The sequence below is a fragment of the Schistocerca gregaria genome, chromosome 5 (assembly GCF_023897955.1).
Source record: "Schistocerca gregaria isolate iqSchGreg1 chromosome 5, iqSchGreg1.2, whole genome shotgun sequence".
Lineage (NCBI taxonomy): Eukaryota > Metazoa > Arthropoda > Insecta > Orthoptera > Acrididae > Schistocerca > Schistocerca gregaria.
The window spans coordinates 410,816,865-410,840,511 of record NC_064924.1 but is presented as its reverse complement, the minus strand read 5'-3'; the positions used below and the strand labels follow the sequence as shown (position 1 = coordinate 410,840,511).

At 42.1% G+C, this 23,647-nt stretch overlaps 1 protein-coding gene across 1 annotated transcript in view; it reads left to right on the top strand.

Annotated features, from left to right (window-relative positions):
• Window positions 1–23,647, top strand: part of LOC126272402 (nuclear pore membrane glycoprotein 210-like) — a 242,236-nt gene that overhangs the window by 13,775 nt on the left and 204,814 nt on the right. The window contains exon 3 of the mRNA XM_049975230.1: window positions 20,602–20,822. Within this exon, the coding sequence (XP_049831187.1) occupies window positions 20,602–20,822 (221 nt within the window). The remainder of the gene's footprint in view (window positions 1–20,601; window positions 20,823–23,647) is intronic.

The following is a 23,647-nucleotide window of genomic DNA, read 5'->3' as shown; positions in this document are numbered from 1 at the left end:
CAGAAGGATTTTTGTACTTCGCAGTACTATGAAGCAAGTAAGTAAATGTTACTAATCATACAGTACATTCAGTTACTGCTACAGCAAAAATATGTGACATCATCAGATGTGCGAGTCAAGTGTAATTTCTTAAATGGTTGTGTTAGTGGAGATCAGGTCATCTCTATAGATCTATTTTGCTTCTTCCATTGGTCACAATCATTTCATCTCTATAGACCTATTTTGCTTCTTCCCTTGTTCACAAAACATTTCTGGGAACATAGCCTACACTGGAAATTCCAGTAGAACTAAACAAGAAAAGTTACATTGTTGGCATTTTTGGAGATCTGTCAAAGCTTTTGAATGGGTATATTCTAAAGTTTTACTAGGGAAACTAAAATGATGTGGTGTTCAAAGGCATCATCTTTGCATGAATCTGATTGTTATCTTGACAATAGAAAACACTGTGTCACATTAACAAATCAGGAATTTGGTTTAATTCAGAGTGCGGAAACATTAAATACAGTTTGCCACAGCCGTTTAATACAGTTAGCTTCAGTCTTTCCTGTTCTTGGCCTCCAATTTTATAGATATATTTTGTGGGGCACTGGCGTTCTTCAAAAATTGTAATTTATACTGATGAAACAGATATATTAACAAAGGGCTTGCACGCATTGTGTGGTAGGTTCACTTTTTGGTTTGGAACAAGGTTAATAACCCGAGCAAAAATCTGAAAATTTCAAGTTCTTATATAGTTTGACTCAGGTGAACTGCCATTAATAAAGGCTAGACCCAAAAATATCCAGGAAATTTTAACTTAGCAGCACAAAAACCATGACAGAGTCCTAGAGTGTGCATCTGACTCACACACTGCTTCGGGTGTGAATAAACTCCACAGAACACTAACTGATAAAACTAAGAATAAGCAATGGTCCCAGCTCAACACAGCAATCGCTAACAAAAAGAAAGTGCACAATCTGCAATTAATTGAAAAGAAAATAATCTCACTTTCATTCCATTTAGTTTGTAAATTAAAATGACAGCCTACTGAGAACAAATAAAATGATACATTCTTTGGAACAAATTACAGGCACTGCACCTTGTAATATTAAATTTTCTGTCTTTTAAACCATGAATCAATTAATTTCAGTAGCCCTAATTTGGAATACCAGTAAACAAAAACACTTCTATCCGAAATGGATACAAAACTACAACTTATGGGTGCTTTTATCGTGTGTGTGTGTGTGTGTGTGTGTGTGTGTGTGTGTGTGTGTGTGTGTGTGTGTGTGTGTAGCGAGGGGGGGGGGGGGGCTGTTTCGTGCATCCTTTTTGTCCTATTACATGCCTCCACCGTGTCTCCATCAGTCTTCCATATACTACATTCTCTTTTAACTCAAAGCTAGGTGGTGCCCTTGTAAGTTCTTTGTTGATGAAGTGAAACAGATTTTTTCCAAAAATATTAAGAAATTGATTTTTCACACACTTTCTCATCACTCGGCAGCAATTTGAGATTCGCCTGAAGATGGCAAGTAAGAAACAGCCGAGTCAATGCATTGTTCTCCAGCAACGTTTTAGCAAGTTTCTTACTTGCCATCTTCAGGCGATTTCACCTGAAGATAGCAAGTAAGAAACTTGCTAAAATGTTGCTGGAAAACAACGCATTGACTCGGCTGTCAAGCCAAGAAGATTTTATCGTCGAGATTCGCCGAGAAAACCTGGATTCTCATATTGGCTAACAGCTGGTTCACAGTAGCAGCTTAACCCTTAATGTTACAAAACTGATGTTATCTAGTTCAAATGAAATAAAAATTACTTACATGTAACAGAAGTAGAGATAAATGGACATACATTGAATGAGACTTTGTGTGGGAAGTATGTAGGCATCCATACAGATATTTAAGGTTGCACTATCACATGGATAAGTTAATCAAAAAGCTCAGTTTTGTCTGTTGTGCACTTTTAATCTCCCTCTCTGTATTGATATAGTAAGTAATTTGGGATTAAAGGAGACCACTCACCAAGCAGAAGCGACTAGGATTGCAACTCAGCAGGCCAGCTTGGTTGGGGTGGGGCTATCTCAAGTGGTGTGGGTAGAGGAGGGGAGAGATGCAGGAAGCAGGAAGAGTGTTTTTGGATGGATAGCTAATGTCTTCGAGGGCGGCAGCAGGTGTGCTGGCTAGGAATGGAGGAGTGAGGAGGAGTGACAGGTTGATGGAGTAGCATGTGATGCAGATACCGCAGCCGGAGAGGTGCAGCGGACTTTGAAGATGACGTGGAGGCATGGATTGGGAGTAAGTGACAGGACTCATACCCAAGACCATTCCCACTCCTCATAAAGTGGTATTTTGTCACTCAGCCAAACTACACAATACCCTGGTCCATGAGTATGCTACTCCTGCTACCAACCCCTTTGCCTGTGGTAGACCCAGGTGCAAGACCTGCCCGATTCTGGGGCATCCATAAAAACAACCATGTCATTTATCAGCTCTGTCAGCTTTTTATATCAGCGTGTCAGTCAACCAGCTGTCCGTCAGAGTGGATGGCATTGTCTAACTGTGGCCAAGAACAAATTTGACCACCCAGCGGCACAACATGCTATTGAATACGACGTGCTTGAGTTCAACAGCTGCTCCAAGGTCCTTGTCATCTGGATTCCAGCACCAGCTTTTCTGAGCTATGTAGATGGAAGCTATCCTTGTAACACATCCTTCAGGCCCATAATCCTCACACGTTTCGGCCTTTTTGTGATGGTCCCCTGTAGGTTTTGACCTCCATTCTTCAAAACATTTCCGAAGAGCGAGCCAATTGGGGAAGGGCACCTTACATCGTGCATTGTGTCCAGCTTTCTCGTCGGCGCATTGCAGTCCCGCTCATTCTCCATCTCTTTGGCAAGGACTCCTTCCTGGGTGCATTTTCCACCATACACTATGCAGTGTCGCTTTTTGTGCCGACGATGACCATTGACTTGTTTGCACCTGATATCCAGCACAGTACTCAGTCCATTGTGGGGGGGGGGGGGGGGGGGGCGCTCCATGTACCATGTTGGTTGTAGCCCCCTGACAACATAGTGATCGCTGTGCTGATGCCTGTGCCATTAACTCCCCACGTATGCCAAGGAGTGGATGTTTGTCATCCTGGGGCATCGGGACTCCCGGAAGTGGCCATCCTGTCAGGTGGCCTTTGCTGCGGCTGGATGGTGCCTATGGGGAGGGCCCCTGGTCGGAGTGGGTGGCATCTGGGCACACGACGCGCGCTGAAGTGTACTACATCATCACTTCCTGGTGATCAAACACCGGCAGTTTCTAAGCGATCTAAATCTCAGTACAGTGCTTGATAAAAAAGCATCCTCTGCCCGGTCATGGGCATTACTCGCTTGTGGCAAGCTGAGGGATGTTTCTGTTACCACCACACCCCATAAGAGCTTAAATATTGTCCAGGGTATCATATTACATACAGACCTTCTTTTGCAGTCTGACAACGAGCTGCGCACCATCTTAGAGTGACGAGATGTTCATTTTGTCCGGCACATCCATCGAGGTTTGAGGGATAGTCAGGTTGCCACCGGTGCCTTCATCTTGGCCTCTGAGGGTGACACATTGCCAGAGAAGGTCAAGGTGATGGTCCACCGCTGTGATGTAAAGCCATATATATCCCTCCCCCTGTGCGGTGCTTTAAGTGCTGGACGTTCAGCCATATGTATTGCCACTGTACTTCCAGCGTCACATGTCGAGATTATGGATGCCCACCATATCCCAATACTCCATGTGCCCCACCTCCCATGTGTGTCAACTGTGGAGAGCATCATTCCCCTTGCTCACCAGACTGCAGGGCTTTACGGTGGGGAAGGAAAATCATGGAGCACAAGACCCTGGACCGACTGACCTACACTGAGGCTAAGAGGAAATTTGAGTGTCTGCATACTGTGGCTATTACCTTCTCTTATGCCGCCGCTACATGAACAGTTGTAGCCCCATCTGTTTCGCGAATTCCAGTCAGCTCTCCGAGCCAGAAGACTACATCTGCCCCCTTGATGGTGGGGGCCACTTCCCTTCCTGTTGCTCCCACACCACCTACCTTGGGAGCACTGCCCCCCCCCCCCCCCCCCCCACCCCTCCTCCCAACCATCGGGGCACCAGTCCCCACTTCCTACCCAGAGAAGCATAAGTCTTCTTCGGCACCTCTCGCTAGGAAGGGTTCCCTTGGGTTACTCCCTACCCAGGTTTCTGCTAGTGAGAAAGATGTCTCCCGCCAGTGGCTGAAGTTCCCAAAAGTAGCAGATCGTAGGGCTTCACGATCATCCTCAGTCCCGGCCAAAGAAACCCAAGGAGCAGGGAGAGAAATCCAAAACGAAGACCAAAGGACTTGCGGTGGCACCCACACTACTGCTACCTACAAGCTTTGTCTCTGAGGATGAGGTAGAGATTCTGGCATCCAATGAGGACATAGATCTTGCCTGACCCTCAGACATCAAGGATACAGACTTCTCAGGAAATAAGTCGGTGCAGTAGGTGACTCTGAGGTGTAAACTGCCTAATTGAATGTTCTATGCCTTTCCAGCCTCACGATCAAGTCATCTTCCAGTGGAATTGCGGCAGTCTTTTCCACCGTCTGGCTGAGCTGTGGCAACTATTAAGCTTTACACTTGCTTTCTGCATTGCCCTGCAGGAAACCTGGTTCCCGGCCATTGTGGAACCGTGCCCTCCGCGGCTATTTGGGACATTGCAGGAACTGTAGTTACTATAATCGAGTGTCAGGTGGAGTTTGCGTCTATGTCCTGAACTCAGTATGCAGTGAACCTGTGCCCCTACAAACCCCTTTGGAAGCTGTGGCAGTCAGGATATGGACGACACGGGAAATAACTGTCTGCTACGTATATCTTCCTCCAGATGGTTCAGTACCCATGAACGCTTTGGTTGCACTGATTGATCAACTCCCAAAACCTTTCCTACTTTTGGGAGATTTTAACTCTCATAACCCTTTGTGGGGTGGCACTGTGCTAACTGGCTGAGGCAGAGATTTCGAAAATTTGCTGTCGCAATTCGACCTCTGCCTCTTAAATACAGGTGGCCCCACGCATTTCAGTGTGGCAATGGCACACATTCGGCCATTGATCTCTCAGTTTGCAGTCCTGGTCTTCTCCCATCTATCCACTGGAGGGCACATGACGACCTGTGTGGTAGTGACCACTTCCCCACCTTCCTGTCATTACCCTGGCGTCAGGCCCATGGATGCCTGCCCAGAGGGGCTTTAAACAAGGCGGATTGGGAAACTTTCACATCTGGACTGTCACTGTTGGATCTCCCCCACATGGTAACATCGATGAGATTGTTGAACATCTGACTGCAACTAATGTTTCTGCTGCAGAAAATGCGATCCCTCGCTCTTTAGGGTGCCTGCGGCGAAAGGCAGTCCCTAGGTCGTCGCCAGAAGTCGCTGAAGCAATTAAGGAGCGTTAGCGAGCTCTACAGCAGCATAAGCGGCACCCTTCCCTGAAGCACCTCATAGCCTTTAAATGGCTCCGTGCCTACATTCGCCATCTTATTAAACAATCGAAGCAGGAGTTTTGGGAGAGATACGTCTCGACCATTGGCTGCCATATGTCACCTTCCCAAGTTTGTGAAAAGATCAAACATGTTTTCGGGTACCAGAACCCAACAGGTGTTCCCAGTGTTAACATAAATGGCGTGTTATCTACTGACAGTAACGCGATTGTTGAGCAGTTTGCTGAGTGCTATGCTCGAGCCTCTGCGTCAGAGAATTACCTCCCAGTCTTTCGCACTCTCAAACGGTGGCTGGAAAGGAAAGTGATTTCGTTCACTACATGCCACAGTGAATCCTATAACACCCCATTTACAAAGTGGGAGCTCCTCAGTGCCCTGACTCGTTGCCCTGACACAGCTCCTGTGCCAGATCGGATCCACAGTCAGATGATTAAACCTCTCTCATCTGACTACAAGCAACATATCCTCGTAATCTTCAACTGGATCTGGTGCGATGGTGTCTTTCCATTGCAATGGTGAGAGCACCATAATTTCTGTGCTCAAACTGGTAAAAACACGCTTGATGTGGGTAGCTATTGGCCCATCAGCCTCACCAACATTCTTCGTAAGCTGCTGGAACGTTAGTGTGTCGGCAGTTGGGTTGGGTCCTGGAGTCACATGGCCTACTGGCTACACATCAGGGCAGCTTCTGCCAGGTTTGCTCTACCACTGAGAATCTTGTGTCCCTCGGGTCTGCCATCCGAATAGCCTTTTCCAGAGGCCAACACCTGGTTGTCATCTTTTTTGATTTACGAAAAGCGTATGACACGACCTGGTGGCATCATATCCTTGCCACATTATAAGAGTGGGGACTCCGAGGCTCACTCCCTATTTTTATCTGAAATTTCCTGTTGCTTCATACTTTCTATATCCAAGTTGATGCCTCCAATAATTCCACCCATATCCAGGAAAATGGAGTCCTGCAGGCTCCATATTGAGTGTCTCTCTATTGCTAGTGGCCATTAACAGTCTAGTGGCAGCTGTAGGGCTATCCATCTTGCCTATTGTGTGTGCGGATGGCTTCTGCATTTCTTACTGCTCCTCCAGTACTGGTGTTGTTGAGCAGCGCCTACAGGGAGGCATTCACAAGGCGGAGTCATGGGCTCTAGCCCACGGCTTCCAGTTTTCATCAGCAAAGTCGTGTGTCGTGCACTTCTGTTGGCATCATATCGTTCATCTGGAACCAGAACTTTATCTTACTGACTATCCACTCACTGTAGTGGAGGCATATCGATTCTTAGGACTGACTTTCGATGCCCAGTTGACTTGGCTACCTCTTCTTCGTCAGCTTAAGTGGAAATGCTGGCAGCACCTCAATGCTCTCCACTGCCTGAGCAACACCAACTGGGGTGCAGATCATTCTACACTGCTGCAGCTCTTCAGAGACCTTGTTCAATCCTGCCTTGATTATGAGAGTGTGGTTTATGGTGTGACGGTGCCCTCGGCATTGTGTTTACTCGACGCAGTGCATCATTTTGGCGTTCGCCTAGCGGCAGGTTTAGAATGAGTCCAGTGGCCAGTGTCGCGGTGGAGGCCGGAGTCCCTCCATTGAAGGTTATGCGTGCACAACTGCTCGCCAGTTACATGGTACATGTTCGTAGTTCTCCTGCGGATCTAAATTACCGTCTCCTTTTTTCCACCCACAACAGCCCGTCTGCTACATCGGCGGCCCAGGTCAGGAGTAACGATGGTGGTTCGCGTACGATCCTTTCTGTCTAAGATGGAGTTGTTCCCTTTACCACCTATACTTGAGGTCCATTCACGTACACCTCTATGGTGTACATCTAGGCCGCAGCTTCATCTGGACCTTTCACATGGCCGTACACACTCGGTTAACCCTGTGACTCTACACTGACACTTCCTCTCGATTCTCGACATGTATCGGGGCCATGAAGTAGTTTTACACTGATGGCTCGATGGCCAATGGTCACTTTGGCGTTGCCTATGTTCATGGAGGACATACAGAACAGCACTCCTTGCCCGATGGCTTCAGTGTTCTCAGTGCAGAGCTGGTGGCCATATTTGGTGCTATTGAACACATCCGCTCATGCCCAGGTGAGTCATTTCACTTGTGTACTGACTCCTTGAGCAGCCTACAAGCTATCGACTGGTGCTACGGTTCTCATCCTTTGGTAGCGACCATCCAGTGGTGTTCGTCTGGACCCCAGGTCAGGTCGGAATCCCGGGCAATGAACTTGCTGACAGGCTGGCCAAACAAGCTACACCGAAACTGCTTTTGGAGATGGACATCTCTGAATCTTACCTGCATTCTGACTTACACTGCATGGTTTTTCGGCTTTGGGAGATGGAATGACATAACAGTACGCACAACAAACTCCGTGTCATTACGGAGACTACAAATATGTGGAAATAATCCATGCGGGCTTCTTGCAGGGGAATCAGTTGTTGTTTGTTGGCTCCACATTGGCCACGCTTGGGTGACCCACGGTTACTTCCTGCACCGTGAAGACCTGCCTCAGTGTCGGTGTGGTGCCTGGTTAACAGTGGCCCAACTTCTGGTGCATTGTCCCACTGTTACTGCCCAGCGACGGAATCATTGCCACTAATTGTATCTGACAACGCCTCATTGGCTGATTTAGTTTTACGTTTTATTGGTGACGGTGGGTTTTATCATTTGATCTAAGTTTTAGTGCATGTCCTTTGACCCTCTGTGTCTTCCACCCTAATGCTTTTAGGGTGGAGGTTTCAATGTGTTGCAGAGTGGCTGGCTTCTCCATTTTATTCTCATGGTCAGCCAGCCATGGTAATCTGCTTTGTTTTGTTTTACTTTCTTCATCCTGTTTCTTACGTTTCTGTGGCTTTCTTGTCGCCCTTTTGTCCATTTACACGTTTGTTGCCCTTCATTGTTCTTGTGATTGTTCCGTTTTGTGTAGTCAGTCTTGTATGTTTTATTCTCACACTTATGGCATTGTTTTATTCGGAACAAGGGACTGATGGCTTTGTAGTTTGGTCCCTTCTCCCCTCTTTTAATCCAACTGACCAACCAACCAAAAGGATATGTATGAAGTAGCCCTTCAGGGTGATTCTTATATTTACATTTCTCTACAAATATTCTGTAATGGTATTTGTTCTTATTAACAACAATAAATTTAAGATGAGCTTTGCTATTCAGAGCCACAGTATTAGAAGTAAAAATAATTTCAGTTTTATGTATCCCCATGTAGGGTTAAAGCTGCTTGTAGTTATCAGAAAGGAAATTGCAGATCCTCCATCATAAAATCTTTCATAAAATTTTGACTCAGGGCTGTAGATTCCATCACTTTAACATTTGTATTAAACGGATCTTCACATTGTCAGTGAAGCCAAAATCCATTGACAAAATTTTAGAGGTTGTTCGGAGATATACAGGGTGTCCCATTTATCTTGACCGCCCTAAATAATTGTTTGTCCAGATGCAAATTACAAAATGTTTCAAGCAAATGTTCTTTAGCCATCAAGGGGAGCATCAATCAGCATGATTGCCTTCATTGTAGCTTTGTTTTTTACAAAGATATGAACAGGAGTGTGCCTTTTTTAAATGGCACCCTGTATTTTTTATTCGGTAATTCATTTCCTGTCCTTAAGCCCTATTCAAAAATGTATCACAGTGTACCATTCAGTGAAACACAATGTTATTTATTACATAACACAACATTCACTTTGAGCCCGGAATTACAAACTCATCCACTTGGTGGAGTTGTTAGAAAACAAATGAAAACCAAGTAAAAACATAACACAAAATTGACTTTGACTGTCCTGTTCCGTTGCCCAGGAGTAGAACATTCAAGGTGCTCAAAGTGGTGACTGTGGATGCCGATACACTGGTGCACTCATTCAATGAAAGAATTATTTATTGCTTCCAGTGTTACCTGCTGAAGAGAATTACAAGCAAGCATGAAACGTTCTTGCATGTCCTCTGGAGTTGTTGTAATATTGTGATAGACAATGTTTTTAACGCATCCCCAAAGAAAAAAGTCCAGAGTGTTTAAATCAGGAGACCTAGCAGGCAAATTAACTGTTCCTCCTCGACCAATCCATCTGCCAGGATATCTTCGGTTCAGAACATGACGTACACGCAAAGCATTATGCACTGGACATCAATTGTGTTGATACCACATAAGCATTCTGGTTCTTAGCGGCACTTCATCCAAAAAAGGAGAAGAATTCATCTCAGGAAGTTGGCATATGTTGTGCCGCTTAGAGTACCATTAATGAAATAAGGGCCAATAATTGTATTACCAAGCATCCCACACCAGATGTTAACTCTCCATTGGTGCTGATGTTCCACCTGTTGAAGCCATCGTGGGTTGTCTCTGGACCAATAATGCACATTCCTTGTATTTACCTGTCCTTTGTTTGAGAAGCAACATTTATTGGTAAATAGTACATTGGAGAAAAAGTTCAGGTTGGTGAGGATTTGCTGCTGTGCCTACCGACAGAACTGTACACGATTCTGGAACTCGTTCCCATGCAATTCTTGATGTAGGTGTACATGGTAAGGATGGAACCGGTGACGTGTAAGAATACAATATACACTGGTTTTAGAAATACCAATCTTGTGTTCAAGCTGTCCCGTGCTCATATGTGGATTCATAGCAACGGAAGTGAGAACAGTAACTTCGGCAGCTTCGTCTGTGTGAGTGCTACGACGATTGCGTTGTCATGGGTGGAAACTTCCTGTTTCCTGAAGTGTTGCAACAAGACGAGAAAACATCCCTCGGGAAGGTGGGTTCATGTCAGGATATCACTCTCTGTACAGTTCTGCTGCCTGTGTAGCGTTTCGCCTACCTTCAACAACAATAAAAGAAATGTTATGTCGATGCAGTTTGTAGGAAGGACAGCCTTCACTGTATGCCTACTCTGCACAACAGTATGTATAAGGACTAAACTACTGTACTAAATATACCCGTACATAAGAAAACAGTATTGCAGTTACTGTTCTGCTAACTTACATTCCCCACAGATGAGTAGCATTTCTTCATTCTCTGTGTTAACGTACGTTCTACTTGCACAACTCTTCAACTGACTATGGTTGACGGAATGACGGGTGTGCATTCTACTTATGTTTACATTTGTCCTCTGTCAACATCAGCTTGTGGATGTGTTTAATTACCCTGAGTACCTGCACTAAGCCCTGGGAGCGTTAACGACAATGTTGTGTTTCAGTGAATGGTACACTGTGATACATTTTTGAATAGGTCTTTAGGAGAGGAAATGAATTACCGAATAAAAATAAAGAGTGCCATTTAAAAAAGTCATACCACTGTTGATATAGCAAAGGCAATCATGCTGATTGATGCCCCCTGACAGCTAAAGAACATTTGCTTGAAACATTTTGTAATTTGCATCTGGACAAACAGTTGTTTAGGGTGGTCAAGATAAATGGGACACCCTGTATACTAAGTATTATAGTATGAATGACCCATTGTCTATGGAGGCTCATTACAGTGTAATTGCACTGTCTTTGTTTTTTTAACTCACTTTTTTTGGTATGATTTTCATAACAGAAAATCTGCAACTCAACTGCATGGTGAAATGGAAAATATCTGCTTCAGTTGTTACCTTGTGAACAAGGCCGGTTTGGAGAAAATTGTTTTTCCATCTTCAGGTGTGCAAATTTACTGAAACATGAGATGAAATATAGTTCATATAGTATACATGGAATTGTGCAAAACTAACTATTGATGGTAATTCACTTACAAGCATAATCCTTGTTTCAGTAAATTGTTACACCTGAAGATGATGATATAATTTTTCTGTAACCGGTCATCTTTATAATAACAAAACAAAGTAACAACTGAAGTGTCTGTTTTCAGTCTCACCATTTTATCTTTCTATCTGTGTTGCACTGAAAATATTGAGAGTATTCACTGTGTATCAGGTTTGGAAAAAAGCTTCTCCCATTCACTTGTGGTACTTGATGTTAACACCAGTGTTGCTCAGTTCTGCCTTCAGTTTGGCATTTGCTAATAGCAAAATTCACTTCTATTTCTTGCAAAATTCGCATATATTTTTATTGAAATTTGCATATTTTTTCTTTGTTTATGAATAATTAGATGCACAAATTTAAAAGATTGTCACACTACATGAGTGAAGGCAAACAAACTATTAGTACTTTGAAATTGACTGTTAAAAAAAGTAAAGATTGAGAACTTTCTGACTGGAATGTTTGCGTTTGCAAAAACTTCAACACATTTTTCTTTATTTAAGCTTTTAAAATGATTGTTATGCTGAAAAGCAGCAGCATTTTCGTGACAGTTTAGTGAATTCATCTCCGATATAAGGTGTTTCTGGGCATTATTTGTCTTTTCCCGCCCTATTTGAAGTTTTAGAAATCTGTAGACTACTAATTTTGACCTTTCTGTGGACATTCGTAGTGCTATGACCCGTGTTTGACAATAGATAAAACTGACAAGGGTTTTAGCAAAGAAGTAGAACCGAATGTATGGAAAATCTATTTTATTGTTAGTAGATTTTGTTTTTCAGTCGCTGTGCTACAGAGGGCAGGCACTATAGGCCATAGTCACAGATGGCTGCGAGCCAAAATAGACTAGATTTTACTGCCACATGGGAAGGACTGGTGCGGGGAATCACATTCCACCTTCATTTCGCTGGACAGCAGCCTACAGTAGGACCGACACATTGTTACTGGGGTCGCCGATCTCTTCAGGCGCAGTAAACATTGTGATTGAAATCCTTGATGAACCAGGCTTAGTCGCTTCACTTATCTCAAAATAAATCAAACAACACACATCAGAAAGCATTCGGGGACAGCTACCATGCAATTGCTTGTTGAAGTTAGCAGAATATTGTTAACACCAGTGGTACTTGGTGCAACTACAGTTCAAAACATCCACCACATAATTTGCCATGTTAAAAGTGTCTACATTATACTATCTTTTGAGCTTTAGCTAACAAACAAACATATGTGTTTCTTTCTTATAAAATGCTAGTCCCATGGCTGAGTAGGGCCTACTACATTGCATTATGCGACATGTATCTTAAACAGACTATTCAACTGTCCACAGTTAACGTGGCACCAGATCATTGAGTGCACTGATACAGTGTTGCGTTTGTATGCCTCATTTTGCAAGTAGATTCTTGTGCACATTATCTTTCCAAATTGGGCTTTGCCAGATGATGTACAATGCCAGTAACTGCTTAAATTTTTTGTACTGTATGCACAAAATGAAGCTATTTCAAACTATCTATGATAAATAGCTCACCTGGATACAAATTGCTGTGTAACAGCATCTATTAAGTAATTTTGCATTTTTGAATTTTGAGAAAGAATTCACATCTGTTTCACATTCATCACAAAATGCAAATTTTTCTGGTCCCTATGCATTAGGCAAGACACTCAAAGAGTGAGTATGGTGTTATACCTAGCTTGCAGCTTCAGATGGAACAAACACAGTCTATTGAATCCACATCTACCAGACTGACAGGACATAACTGAGTTGTGTGCATCCCTTGTCTCTGCAAAAAAAACTTCATTGATAACTGGAGAACTTCATCTTTCAAGTGCCAAGACATGCGAACCAGTTCAAGATCGTTAGAGAGTGAAAGATTTGACACCATGTATGAGTTTCTGCAATTCAGCGGGGGCATTGCAGCTGACTTAATTGTACTGCACGAACTTAAATTCTTGTAAATGTGGGTTAAATTCCAACCATACTTCCTATTACTGCTACTATCACTAGCATATGAAAATTAATTAATGTTCAGGAACATATAGCCTATCCAAAAATTAGTTAAGGAAATAATTTCAAGTTATAAAGTGATCACCAATTTCAAAATCATAGTTAGTAACAGAGAAGCCATACTGTGAAAAGTTAATTTTAAATTAACAAATTACATTTTTACCTGGTCTTATAATGTAGTTATCTGTGCAGGAATTACACTTGTAACTGAAACTTCAGACCAGTTTTCAATACTTCTAGATTATCTTAAAGGTATCACCAGCTGCTCTTTTGCATTCATGGACACATTGAAAATGAAATCGTGTTTCGAAATTGAGGTTCCAGTATCTCTACACTGTAAATCGGAAGTGTCCCCTTCATTCTGCGAAGTGGCTGAAGTATTTTGGGAGACTGTCAACTCTTTAAACACATTAAAAGTACCAAGTTAATCCAACTTACCTGGCCAGTAAGGATATATCCAAAAATATTTGATAGCTGTTTGTGGATTAACATTAAGTTAACTACAGCCAGAACACTTTCATATACCTATGAAATGGTGCCATGTAACTAACGATGAATCTTTTCTAGTGGTGTTGAGTCACATGCTTGCCACACCACCGCCATGAACTGCCACGTTACGTGTCATGTTGCTTGTCGTGCCACATCAGTGAGCACCCTGCCTTACTCTGTCTTTTGTGTTGTACATCTTGCTGATTACATGTTTCGGAATTTTTCGCTATTGACAAGGTATTATCACAGAAACGAAGGCAACTGGGATAACAAACCTACCAAATCACAATTACATTATTACTCTGTAATGACCTGAGGACCGCATTTACCTTACACCAAAATAATATGAGCAACCTCAAAAATTTTGTTAGTGGAATTCGAGTTCATCCTTCATAGGCAACTGATAACAGTCTTGTCTGTGCAAAGTGAACTCATGGTCTGAAATATTACATAAAACGTTTTTCAGAGTAGCTGCTTTTCTCTTAATATACACATATGAAGCAATCAATATAGACATATGAAGCAATCCAAAAGTAGTAGCCATAGTTGAGTAGATCAGTAATAGTAAACCTCCCAAAAATAGCCAACTAAGTTGAGCCACTCCACTTTCCCTCCTTCATGATAGGATTTGGGATCACAATGTTTGTATGAGTGAATGAATGAAGTATTATGTAAGTAATTTGTGTGCCACGATGTTCATTATGTCATGTTCCAATATTATGAGAAGGAAAGTTGCTACTCACCATAAAGCGGAGATGCTGAGTTGCAGATAGGCACAACAAAAAGATTTTCACACGTAAAGCTTTTGGCCAATGGCCTTTGTCAACAATTATCACATGTGTGTGATCTGCTGGCCTTATTTCTTGCACTTGTATTCGGGTGACGTTGGCCTTTTGATAGAAACTGTGGAAACATTAGGAAAAAATAAGGAAAAACGTGGACAATTCAGGAAATTGGTGTGTAGTTGTGGCAATTGACAATTCAGAACGAGAATACTTTCTCAGTTCAAAGAAAACAATATTCAACAGTTTTCAGTGACAAGGAAAAGGCCATGAATTTTTGGTTAAACAAAGAAGGGGAAACACGCTAAATCAAGCATTGTTCAGAGCTGTTTTCGTTTTGTAAAATCTGAACATGAACTCTGGAAATGGCAGAAAGAATTACATGAAAAAGAAATGTTTGCCAAAATGAAAGTTGGTAAACTATGAAAGAAAACTATTTGGAAGATTTATACCTGCACATGAGATACAACAAATTGATGCTCAAATTGCACTCCCTGGAACGCAAATGAAATGAAAATTGATGATTGCACATTTGCTTTGAGCTGGCTAACCATGTACAAGAAATCATTGAATGCAAGAAGTTATAACATTACAAAATTTAAAAAAGAAGAGATGCTATTAATCACTAATTCTATAAATAAATTCATAGCTGCCATATAGACAGTACTTGCTGTTTTCCTTGCAGTTGCTTTCTTTAAAGCTGATCAGTCAGATTACATGAAAAACTGTATGCAAACTGCATTTTATCATTTTGCAATGAAATAAAAAAGGTCAGTTGTTAAATTGATGGAGGTTATGGTACATAGGTATGCCACAAAGCCAGTGATTAATGTGTGTGGTTTAATATGTCCACAGATTTATATTTGTTTTTAGGAACATCAGGGCAAATTTGGAAAAAATATTGAAAAGGACTGTTTATTTGTAAAAATCTTGTAATTCACATATCAAACTCTGCAATAAAAGGGAAAGATAATTTTCAACATTTCAGTCGAAACATCTTTTAACCAGTTGCAGAAATTTATTCATAACTTTTTTCCGATCATGGCATGGTCATTATGACACCTCCATCTTCCAGCAGCATGACAAAAATAGTGTTCATATCGTGTGGAGAACCCTCACCCACCCCCTACCACACATCCCCCACCCATGTGTAACCACAAATGTGATTCAGCCTGTCAATAAAGATTTCCTTTGGCTGTGGAAAATATTTTCAAGGAAATCATTATGTACATAATTTTTCATAGCTCTTAGTCACTTTAGTTTCTTCAGCAGAGCAGTGTCCTTAAACTCCAGTTGTTTGTTCGTTATCAATCACATTTTGCAAACTTGATCAAGTATTGCTGACATGTGGCATAATATGCAGAACAAAGGGCAATACCATTTCTTACTCCATCCAGATTTTGTCCAAATAAAACAGTAATCACTATGAAATGCCTAAATGGATTCACTTTTCTTTTGGCAGGTGTGCCTGGCGTAAGCAAACTATTTTTTTTCGACACTCAATAAACAGTTCATGTTTTTGTGATGACTGTAAGGAATATACAAGGAACAGTTTCATTGTGAGTAAAATGAACAAAATTCAAAAATTGTCATAAAAACTGTGCACAAGTATTATTATAAAATGATTATATATGTATTTTATATTCCATTTCAACAAATTAAATTTCCAGTTGAAGTGTTGGATAACATCTACTTGACTGTGGGCCACATTCTGTTGGACTGCCCAATTTTATCCAGCCTGAGGTGAACTTTTACCTTCCCACCACACTGCTGATGGTGTTAGGAGAAAGTGCCTCAATGGCTGATCTAGTTTTACGTTTTCTTTGGGAGGGGGGATAGGGGGGGGGGGGGGTTATCACTCAACCTAAGGGTGGGCGTCTGGCCTTCTCTCCCAGGCCTTCACCCTCCCTCCAATTCAAATCTTCCTCCCACTCTCTTTGCTGTTTGTTTGCCTTGGTTTTCATCTTTTCCGTATCTGTGTTTCTCTAGCCTTATCTTTTTAGGCTGGAGATTTTAGTGTGTTGCAGAGTGACTAGCTCATCCATTCTTCTTCTATTTTTGCGATCAGTCAGCCCAGGCCATCTGCTATAATATTTTCATAACTTCAACTGCTTTTTTTTCCTTTTCATGCACTTTTTCCCCTTTTGATTTGCTTTTTTTTGTTTTCTCTTTCTGTGTGGTTCCCAGTTAGCTTTAAGCCTTTTTACTTTCCGTGACTCCCTTTGGGCATGGTTTTAATCTGAAACATGTTTGCCTAAGAAAAAAGGGTCTGATGACACTGTAGTTTGGTCCCTTTACTTTCCAAAACACCCAACAAACATCTGTAATGTGATGTGCAAACTTTCCACAATTTTTTACCTCTGCTAGTCGCCTTAGTAAAATGACATCTGCAACAGTGTAAGCTGTTGATATGAAGCAGAAGGTATCCAAAGAATTAATTATGCACAGTTTTTTAGTATGGTTTAAGTGATTGAAACTGCTGTGCGGTTCCTGCACTACACTACAATACGTATAAGCTGCTGTTATAAGCAGTTCTGCACATGACAAAAATAAAATACTTTCAGTCTGTCCTAACAGATGAAATTTTGACACTGCATTTCTTTCAGTGAATTCTTTATATATATGAAAGCGCCAGTAGACAGGCACAATAAAATAACACACAAACACAGACACACAAAATTTCGAGCTTTCGCAACCGGCGGCTGCTTCGTCATGAAAGAGGGAAGGAAAAGGAAAGATGAAAGAATGTGGGTTTTAAGGGAGAGGGTAAGGAGTCATTCCAATCCTGGGAGCGGAAAGACTTACCTTAGGGGGAAAAAAAGGATAGGTACACACACACGCATATCCATCCATACATACACAGACACAAGCAGACATATATATATTAAAAACAAAGATTCCAAGACTTACCAAGCGGGAAAGCGCCGGTAGATAGGAACAATAAATAAAACACACAAACACACACACAGAATTTTCCTATGTGGAAGTTTCTATATAATAGAAAGAAACTTCCACATGGGAAAAATATATTAAAAACAAAGATTCCAAGACTTACCAAGCGGGAAAACGCTGGTAGATAGGCACAATAAATAAAACACACAAACACACACACAGAATTTCTAGCTTTCGCAACCGACGGTTGCTTCTTCAGGAAAGAGGGAAGGAGAGGGAAAGACGAAAGGATGTGGGTTTTAAGGGAGAGGGTAAGGAGTCATCCCAATCCCGGGAGCGGAAAGATTTCCCTTAGGGGGAAAAAAGGACAGGTGTACACTCGCAGACACACACACATCCATCCGCACATACACAGACACAAGCAGACATTTGAAAGAAACTTCCACATGGGAAAAATATGTTAAAAACAAAGATTCCAAGACTTACCAAGCGGGAAAGCGCCGGCAGACAGGCACATGAACAAAACACACAAACACACACACACAATTACTAGCTTTCGCAACCGATGGTTGCTTCTTCAGGAAGGAGAGGGAAAGACGAAAGGATGTGGGTTTTAAGGGAGAGGGTAAGGAGTCATTCCAATCCTGGGAGCAGAAATACTTCCCTTGGGGGAAAAAAAGGACAGGTGTACACTTGCACACACACACACACACACACACACACACACACACACACACACACACACACATATCCATCCGCACATACACAGACACAAGCAGACATATTTAAAGGCAAAGAGTAAGGGCAGAGATGTCAGTCGAGGCGGAAGTACAGAGGCTTTCTCGAACGCCTGGAATCCGTACCCAGTCTGTTACCCCCGGAAACCATCCTTGTAACCATTGATGCCACTTCCCTATACACGAATATCCCGCACGTCCAGGGCCTTGCTGCAATGGAGCACTTCCTTTCACGCCGACCACCTGCCACCCTACCCAAAACCTCTATCCTCGTCACCTTAGCCAGCTTCATCCTGACCCACAATTTCTTCACTTTTGAAGGCCAGACATACCAACAATTAAAGGGAACAGCCATGGGTACCAGGATGGCCCCCTCGTATGCCAACCTATTTATGGGTCGCTTAGAGGAAGCCTTCTTGGTTACCCAAGCCTGCCAACCCAAAGTTTGGTACAGATTTATTGATGACATCTTCATGATCTGGACTCACAGTGAAGAACAACTCCAGAATTTCCTCTCCAACCTCAACTCCTTTGGTTCCATCAGATTCACCTGGTCCTACTCCAAATCCCATGCCACTTTCCTAGACGTTGACCTCCATCTGTCCAATGGCCAGCTGCACACATCCGTCCACATCAAACCCACCAACAAGCAACAGTACCTCCATTATGACAGCTGCCACCCATTCCATATCAAACGGTCCCTTCCCTACAGCCTAGGCCTTCGTGGCAAACGAATCTGCTCCAGTCCTGAATCCCTCGACCATTACACCAACAACCTGAAAACAGCTTTCGCATCCCGCAACTACCCTCCCAACCTGGTACAGAAGCAGATAACCAGAGCCACTTCCTCATCCCCTCAAACCCAGAACCTCTCACAGAAGAACCCCAAAAGTGCCCCACTTGTGACAGAATACTTCCCGGGACTTGATCAGACCTTGAATGTGGCTCTCCAGCAGGGATACGACTTCCTAAAATCCTGCCCTGAAATGAGATCCATCCTTCATGAAATCCTCCCCACTCCACCAAGAGTGTCTTTCCGCCGTCCACCTAACCTTTGTAACCTCTTGGTTCATCCCTATGAAATCCCCAAACCACCTTCCCTACCCTCTGGCTCCTACCCTTGCAACCGCCCCCGGTGTAAAACCTGTCCTATGCACCCTCCCACCACCACCTACTCCAGTCCTGTAACCCGGAAGATGTACACGATCAAAGGGAGAGCCACGTGTGAAAGCACCCACGTGATTTACCAACTGACCTGCCTGCACTGTGACGCTTTCTATGTGGGAATGACCAGCAACAAACTGTCCATTCACATGAATGGACACAGGCAGACAGTGTTTGTTGGTAATGAGGATCACCCTGTGGCTAAACATGCCTTGATGCACGGCCAGCACATCTTGGCACAGTGTTACACCGTCCGAGTTATCTGGATACTTCCCACCAACACCAACCTATCCGAACTCCGGAGATGGGAACTCGCCCTTCAGTATATCCTCTCTTCTCGATATCCGCCAGGCCTCAACCTCCGCTAATTTCAAGTTGCCGCCGCTCATACCTCACCTGTCTTTCAATAACTTCTTTGCCTCTGTACTTCCGCCTCGACTGACATCTCTGCCCTTACTCTTTGCCTTTAAATATGTCTGCTTTTGTCTGTGTATGTGCGGATGGATATGTGTGTGTGTGTGTGTGTGTGTGTGTGTGTGTGTGTGTGTGTGTGTGTGTGTGTGTGTGTGTGTGTGTGCGCGAGTGTACACCTGTCCTTTTTTTCCCCTAAGGGAAGTCTTTCCGCTCCCGGGATTGGAATGACTCCTTACCCTCTCCCTTAAAACCCACATCCTTTCATTTTTCCCTCTCCTTCCCTCTTTCCTGACGAAGCAACTGCCAGTTGCAAAAGCACATAGTGGAAGCCCCCTGTTGTAATGTATCACATGAGTTGAGGGAGGTAGGATGCTCAGCTGTTTTATTTTTAATGTTACGATTATCACTGGCAAATTAATTAGGTACCACAGCCATTGGATTGCATTGACTACACACTTTATGGCTGCTGGGAAAAGACCATTTTTACAGTGAGCTATGTTAGGCAAAAAATTGTAATTTAAATAATGCAGTTGCCAATTTTCAGTAGTGCCTCCAGGTAAGTGAAAGGATAAGAAAAAGAGGAAATGTAACAGTAAGAAATTAACACAAATTGTGTGGCATTTGTTGAAACCAGTGAAACATGTTACTTCTGATTGGAAGAATCATTTGTTTTACATTATTATACAAGCTAAGAAGAAAATTAATGGATTAAATAATTTTTTAAAATCTCTTTCTTCTTTATTAAAGGTGCTGCTCCTGTCAAGAACATATCTTAGAGTGTATGTGGCTACAGCTAGTAAAAATTAAAGATACCAGTTATCAATGAATTTAGTTTGGAAATGATATAAGAATGCATTAAAGAAAAGCATTCAGTCTTGAGTGCCCTTTATCTATGTTACAGGTAATGAGTTCACAACATTGGAAGGAGTTGAATTTGAATGGTCTGTTATAAATTGGAATCAACAGCCGGGTAGTCATGAAACAACCCAGAATACTGTGTTAAGGTTCATTACTTTCAAAGACTCTCCATATGAGACGCCAAGCACTGTAATGGCACTTGATAACCGTGGTCTTCAGGGACATATTGTACTAATGGAAGGACTGAAAACAGGTTCAGCAAAGGTAATGCAACAAACATATATCACCTCTCTACTTTATATGAAAAAAAGATTCAGTTTGGAAAAAAATCATGCTATAATTGCCTAGTTATTGAATTGGAGGGAGTAATTTAGGCACATATTGCTTTATGTATTTAAATCAAACAGAAGATTTTCCAAAGCCTTAGTTAAACACTTTCATCATATTTATAGACACACCAACATTAAAATATACTTGCACGCCAGTTCCACGCACTACCAACCCCTAACCCAATCTCTGAATGAAGACTGGCACTTTTCTTCAAACTCTTTATATAAAAGTAAACTCACAGGCAAACAAATGAGACTGCAAACAAGAATCAACAGACAGACAATAGGAAGGGCGATTTCTGATGAAGAAAGAAGGATGAGTTCAGAGAGACTGAAGAGGTACTGGACTGACAGGAAACAGGAAAATTCTTTGTATAAAGTTGGCTAGAGTGGTCCAATGAAGGTCATAAAATGTAAATAAATAAGTAAATATAAAAGGCTTTATTCTGTCTGACTGACCCCTCACTGATCTTATGATCACCCAACTCAAACCTCTGAGGATAGAAAATTGAAAGTTGAAGAGATGTTGATCTGTACTGTAGGCATTCTTTTAGAACGAATTTTTTTAAATTTCACCTCTAAGGAGGTGAAATAGGGGACGAAATTTTCTTGAAAATGTGTCTCTGTTACTGGAGTTTTGAAGCCAGGCCTTATAAATTATACGTGTCCTTTCAAAGTCAGTTCCGGAAGCTGGAGAGATCTGTTCTTTCTACCAACTTCTCATTTTCTAAAGTTGTGTCCCCAGCGCAGAAGACAGCTCGTCGGTTGTGGGATCTTCTTTGATGGAGGCTGCTATGCCGTCATCTGGAACTTGTGATTCTGCTTTTTACGGGATGCCGCTTGCCCAGGTCAGTCTCCGTATTTACAAAGGGAAGATCTGTGGTACTTACAATGATGGTAGGCGATGCTTCTCATTACTGTATCCTGTTTTGTTATATTTAATAACCACACGTTTTAGACTATCTTTTAAAACACTCGACATAGTTTTCTTAATGATACGGTAACTTTTTCTGACAACTTCAGATACAGAGTATAACATGTCCGCCCCAAAACAGAGACACATGTCCGGGTCTGAAGAATGCCCGAAACAGTCTCTCACATCCTGCCCTCCAAACGACCGTAACAAAGTTGTGTGACCAGACCTTCAGAACACCCTAAACAGTCTTATGCATCCGATGCGGAAGAATGCCCAAAACAGTCTGACTAGTGCAGCCGATGTACTTCGTCTCCCAGTTGCACTGGAGCGACCCGAAGGTGTACGAAACACTTTGGTTGCAACACCGTTACTCTTATGTTTCTCATAACTAGTGAAATTTAATAAACAAAAACGATAAACTCATAGGGTAACCATGAGAGATTGTCATACTGAAAACTGGGTTAAATAACAATGAAGAGTATATAAATAATTAATAAGAGAAGTTAGGGGTTTTTGGCGCCTAACACCCGAATGTGCCGTCCAATCAGAAGCAAGTTCAGTACAATTGGCGGACTCTCTCACAGAAGTGGTACCTGCTGTACCAATCTGTCCTCAATGCACTTTTGTACCATAAGCTACTTCACGTGTATGAAGCTGCATCAAGGTGACCTTCTAGCAAGTTAAAATACTTGGGGCCACAGCCAGGACTATCACACATCCCCCACGTTCTTTGATTTCCAAAATTGGCCTGTTCTCGAAGACAACTAACAAGTTTGGAAATAAGAAAATTTTGTCTCGAATTTGGAAAAAAAGTTGGTTTCCAATCTCTCAGTAGCTCCCCTACTCTCTCATTCATGGATTTTTTTTAAAACTAGGAAACTGTTGTTTCTAAAATATCATACCAATTAACCAAAACCATTGACTTATTAATGCTAAACATATACTTTCGCATCTTAATTCTATAAAAACACCTTAACTAAGCACACATTACCTCATGAACTTCTTCTTGCTACAATATATCATTTATGATTTTTAGCACATAGCTGTCCTTTAAATTTTCTGTAGTCTTGGTGTTCAACAATAAACATTGGCATCTGGGCCATTAAATCTCCTCATAAACACTCAGTACACTTATTGATGTTTATATACGATAGGAACCAAACAATATGTGTTATCGGCACAATGCCATCCATCTTTACACAACACATGTTTTTCACCTAATATCAGCGCAGTGCCGTCCACTTTTTACCAAATAACACTTTTTTATCTAACAACGGTGCAGTGCCATCCACCTTTACCTAATAACATCCACATTTTTTTTTTTTTAATTATGTCTGCTCTAGGCCGTCCATATATGTTTACTATCGCGTAGAAATATTCTAAATTATATTAGCATATAAGTGTCCTTACATAATATTCATACATAGATGTTACATAGTTTTACAATAGACACAATGTTGCAATGAATACAATACAGTAATATTTACAAAGTCTTTGTCACTGCTGTGGTGACTACAGGGCTTTCATTTGAATTGTCTCCCCACGCGGCTAATGTTCCTAACCTTGACTCATCGGTCAGTGCACTCTCGCACCACCTGTTAATACTTAGCTGTTACCCATCTGGCGTGACTCATCCCAGTCACCACTCACTGTCATTCAAGTTAATAACAGCGCTGGAAGCACTGCTATCTTATGTCTGTGTATTGAAAATGGAGATGATATGAGAATAGCTCTCATTTTATACTATAGGTTTTATTTTAATTTCATTCGATAACTTAACCAGGCATTCAAACCAGATTCACAGGTGTTTTGAGAGGACTGAAGATATCCTAGATCATGATAAC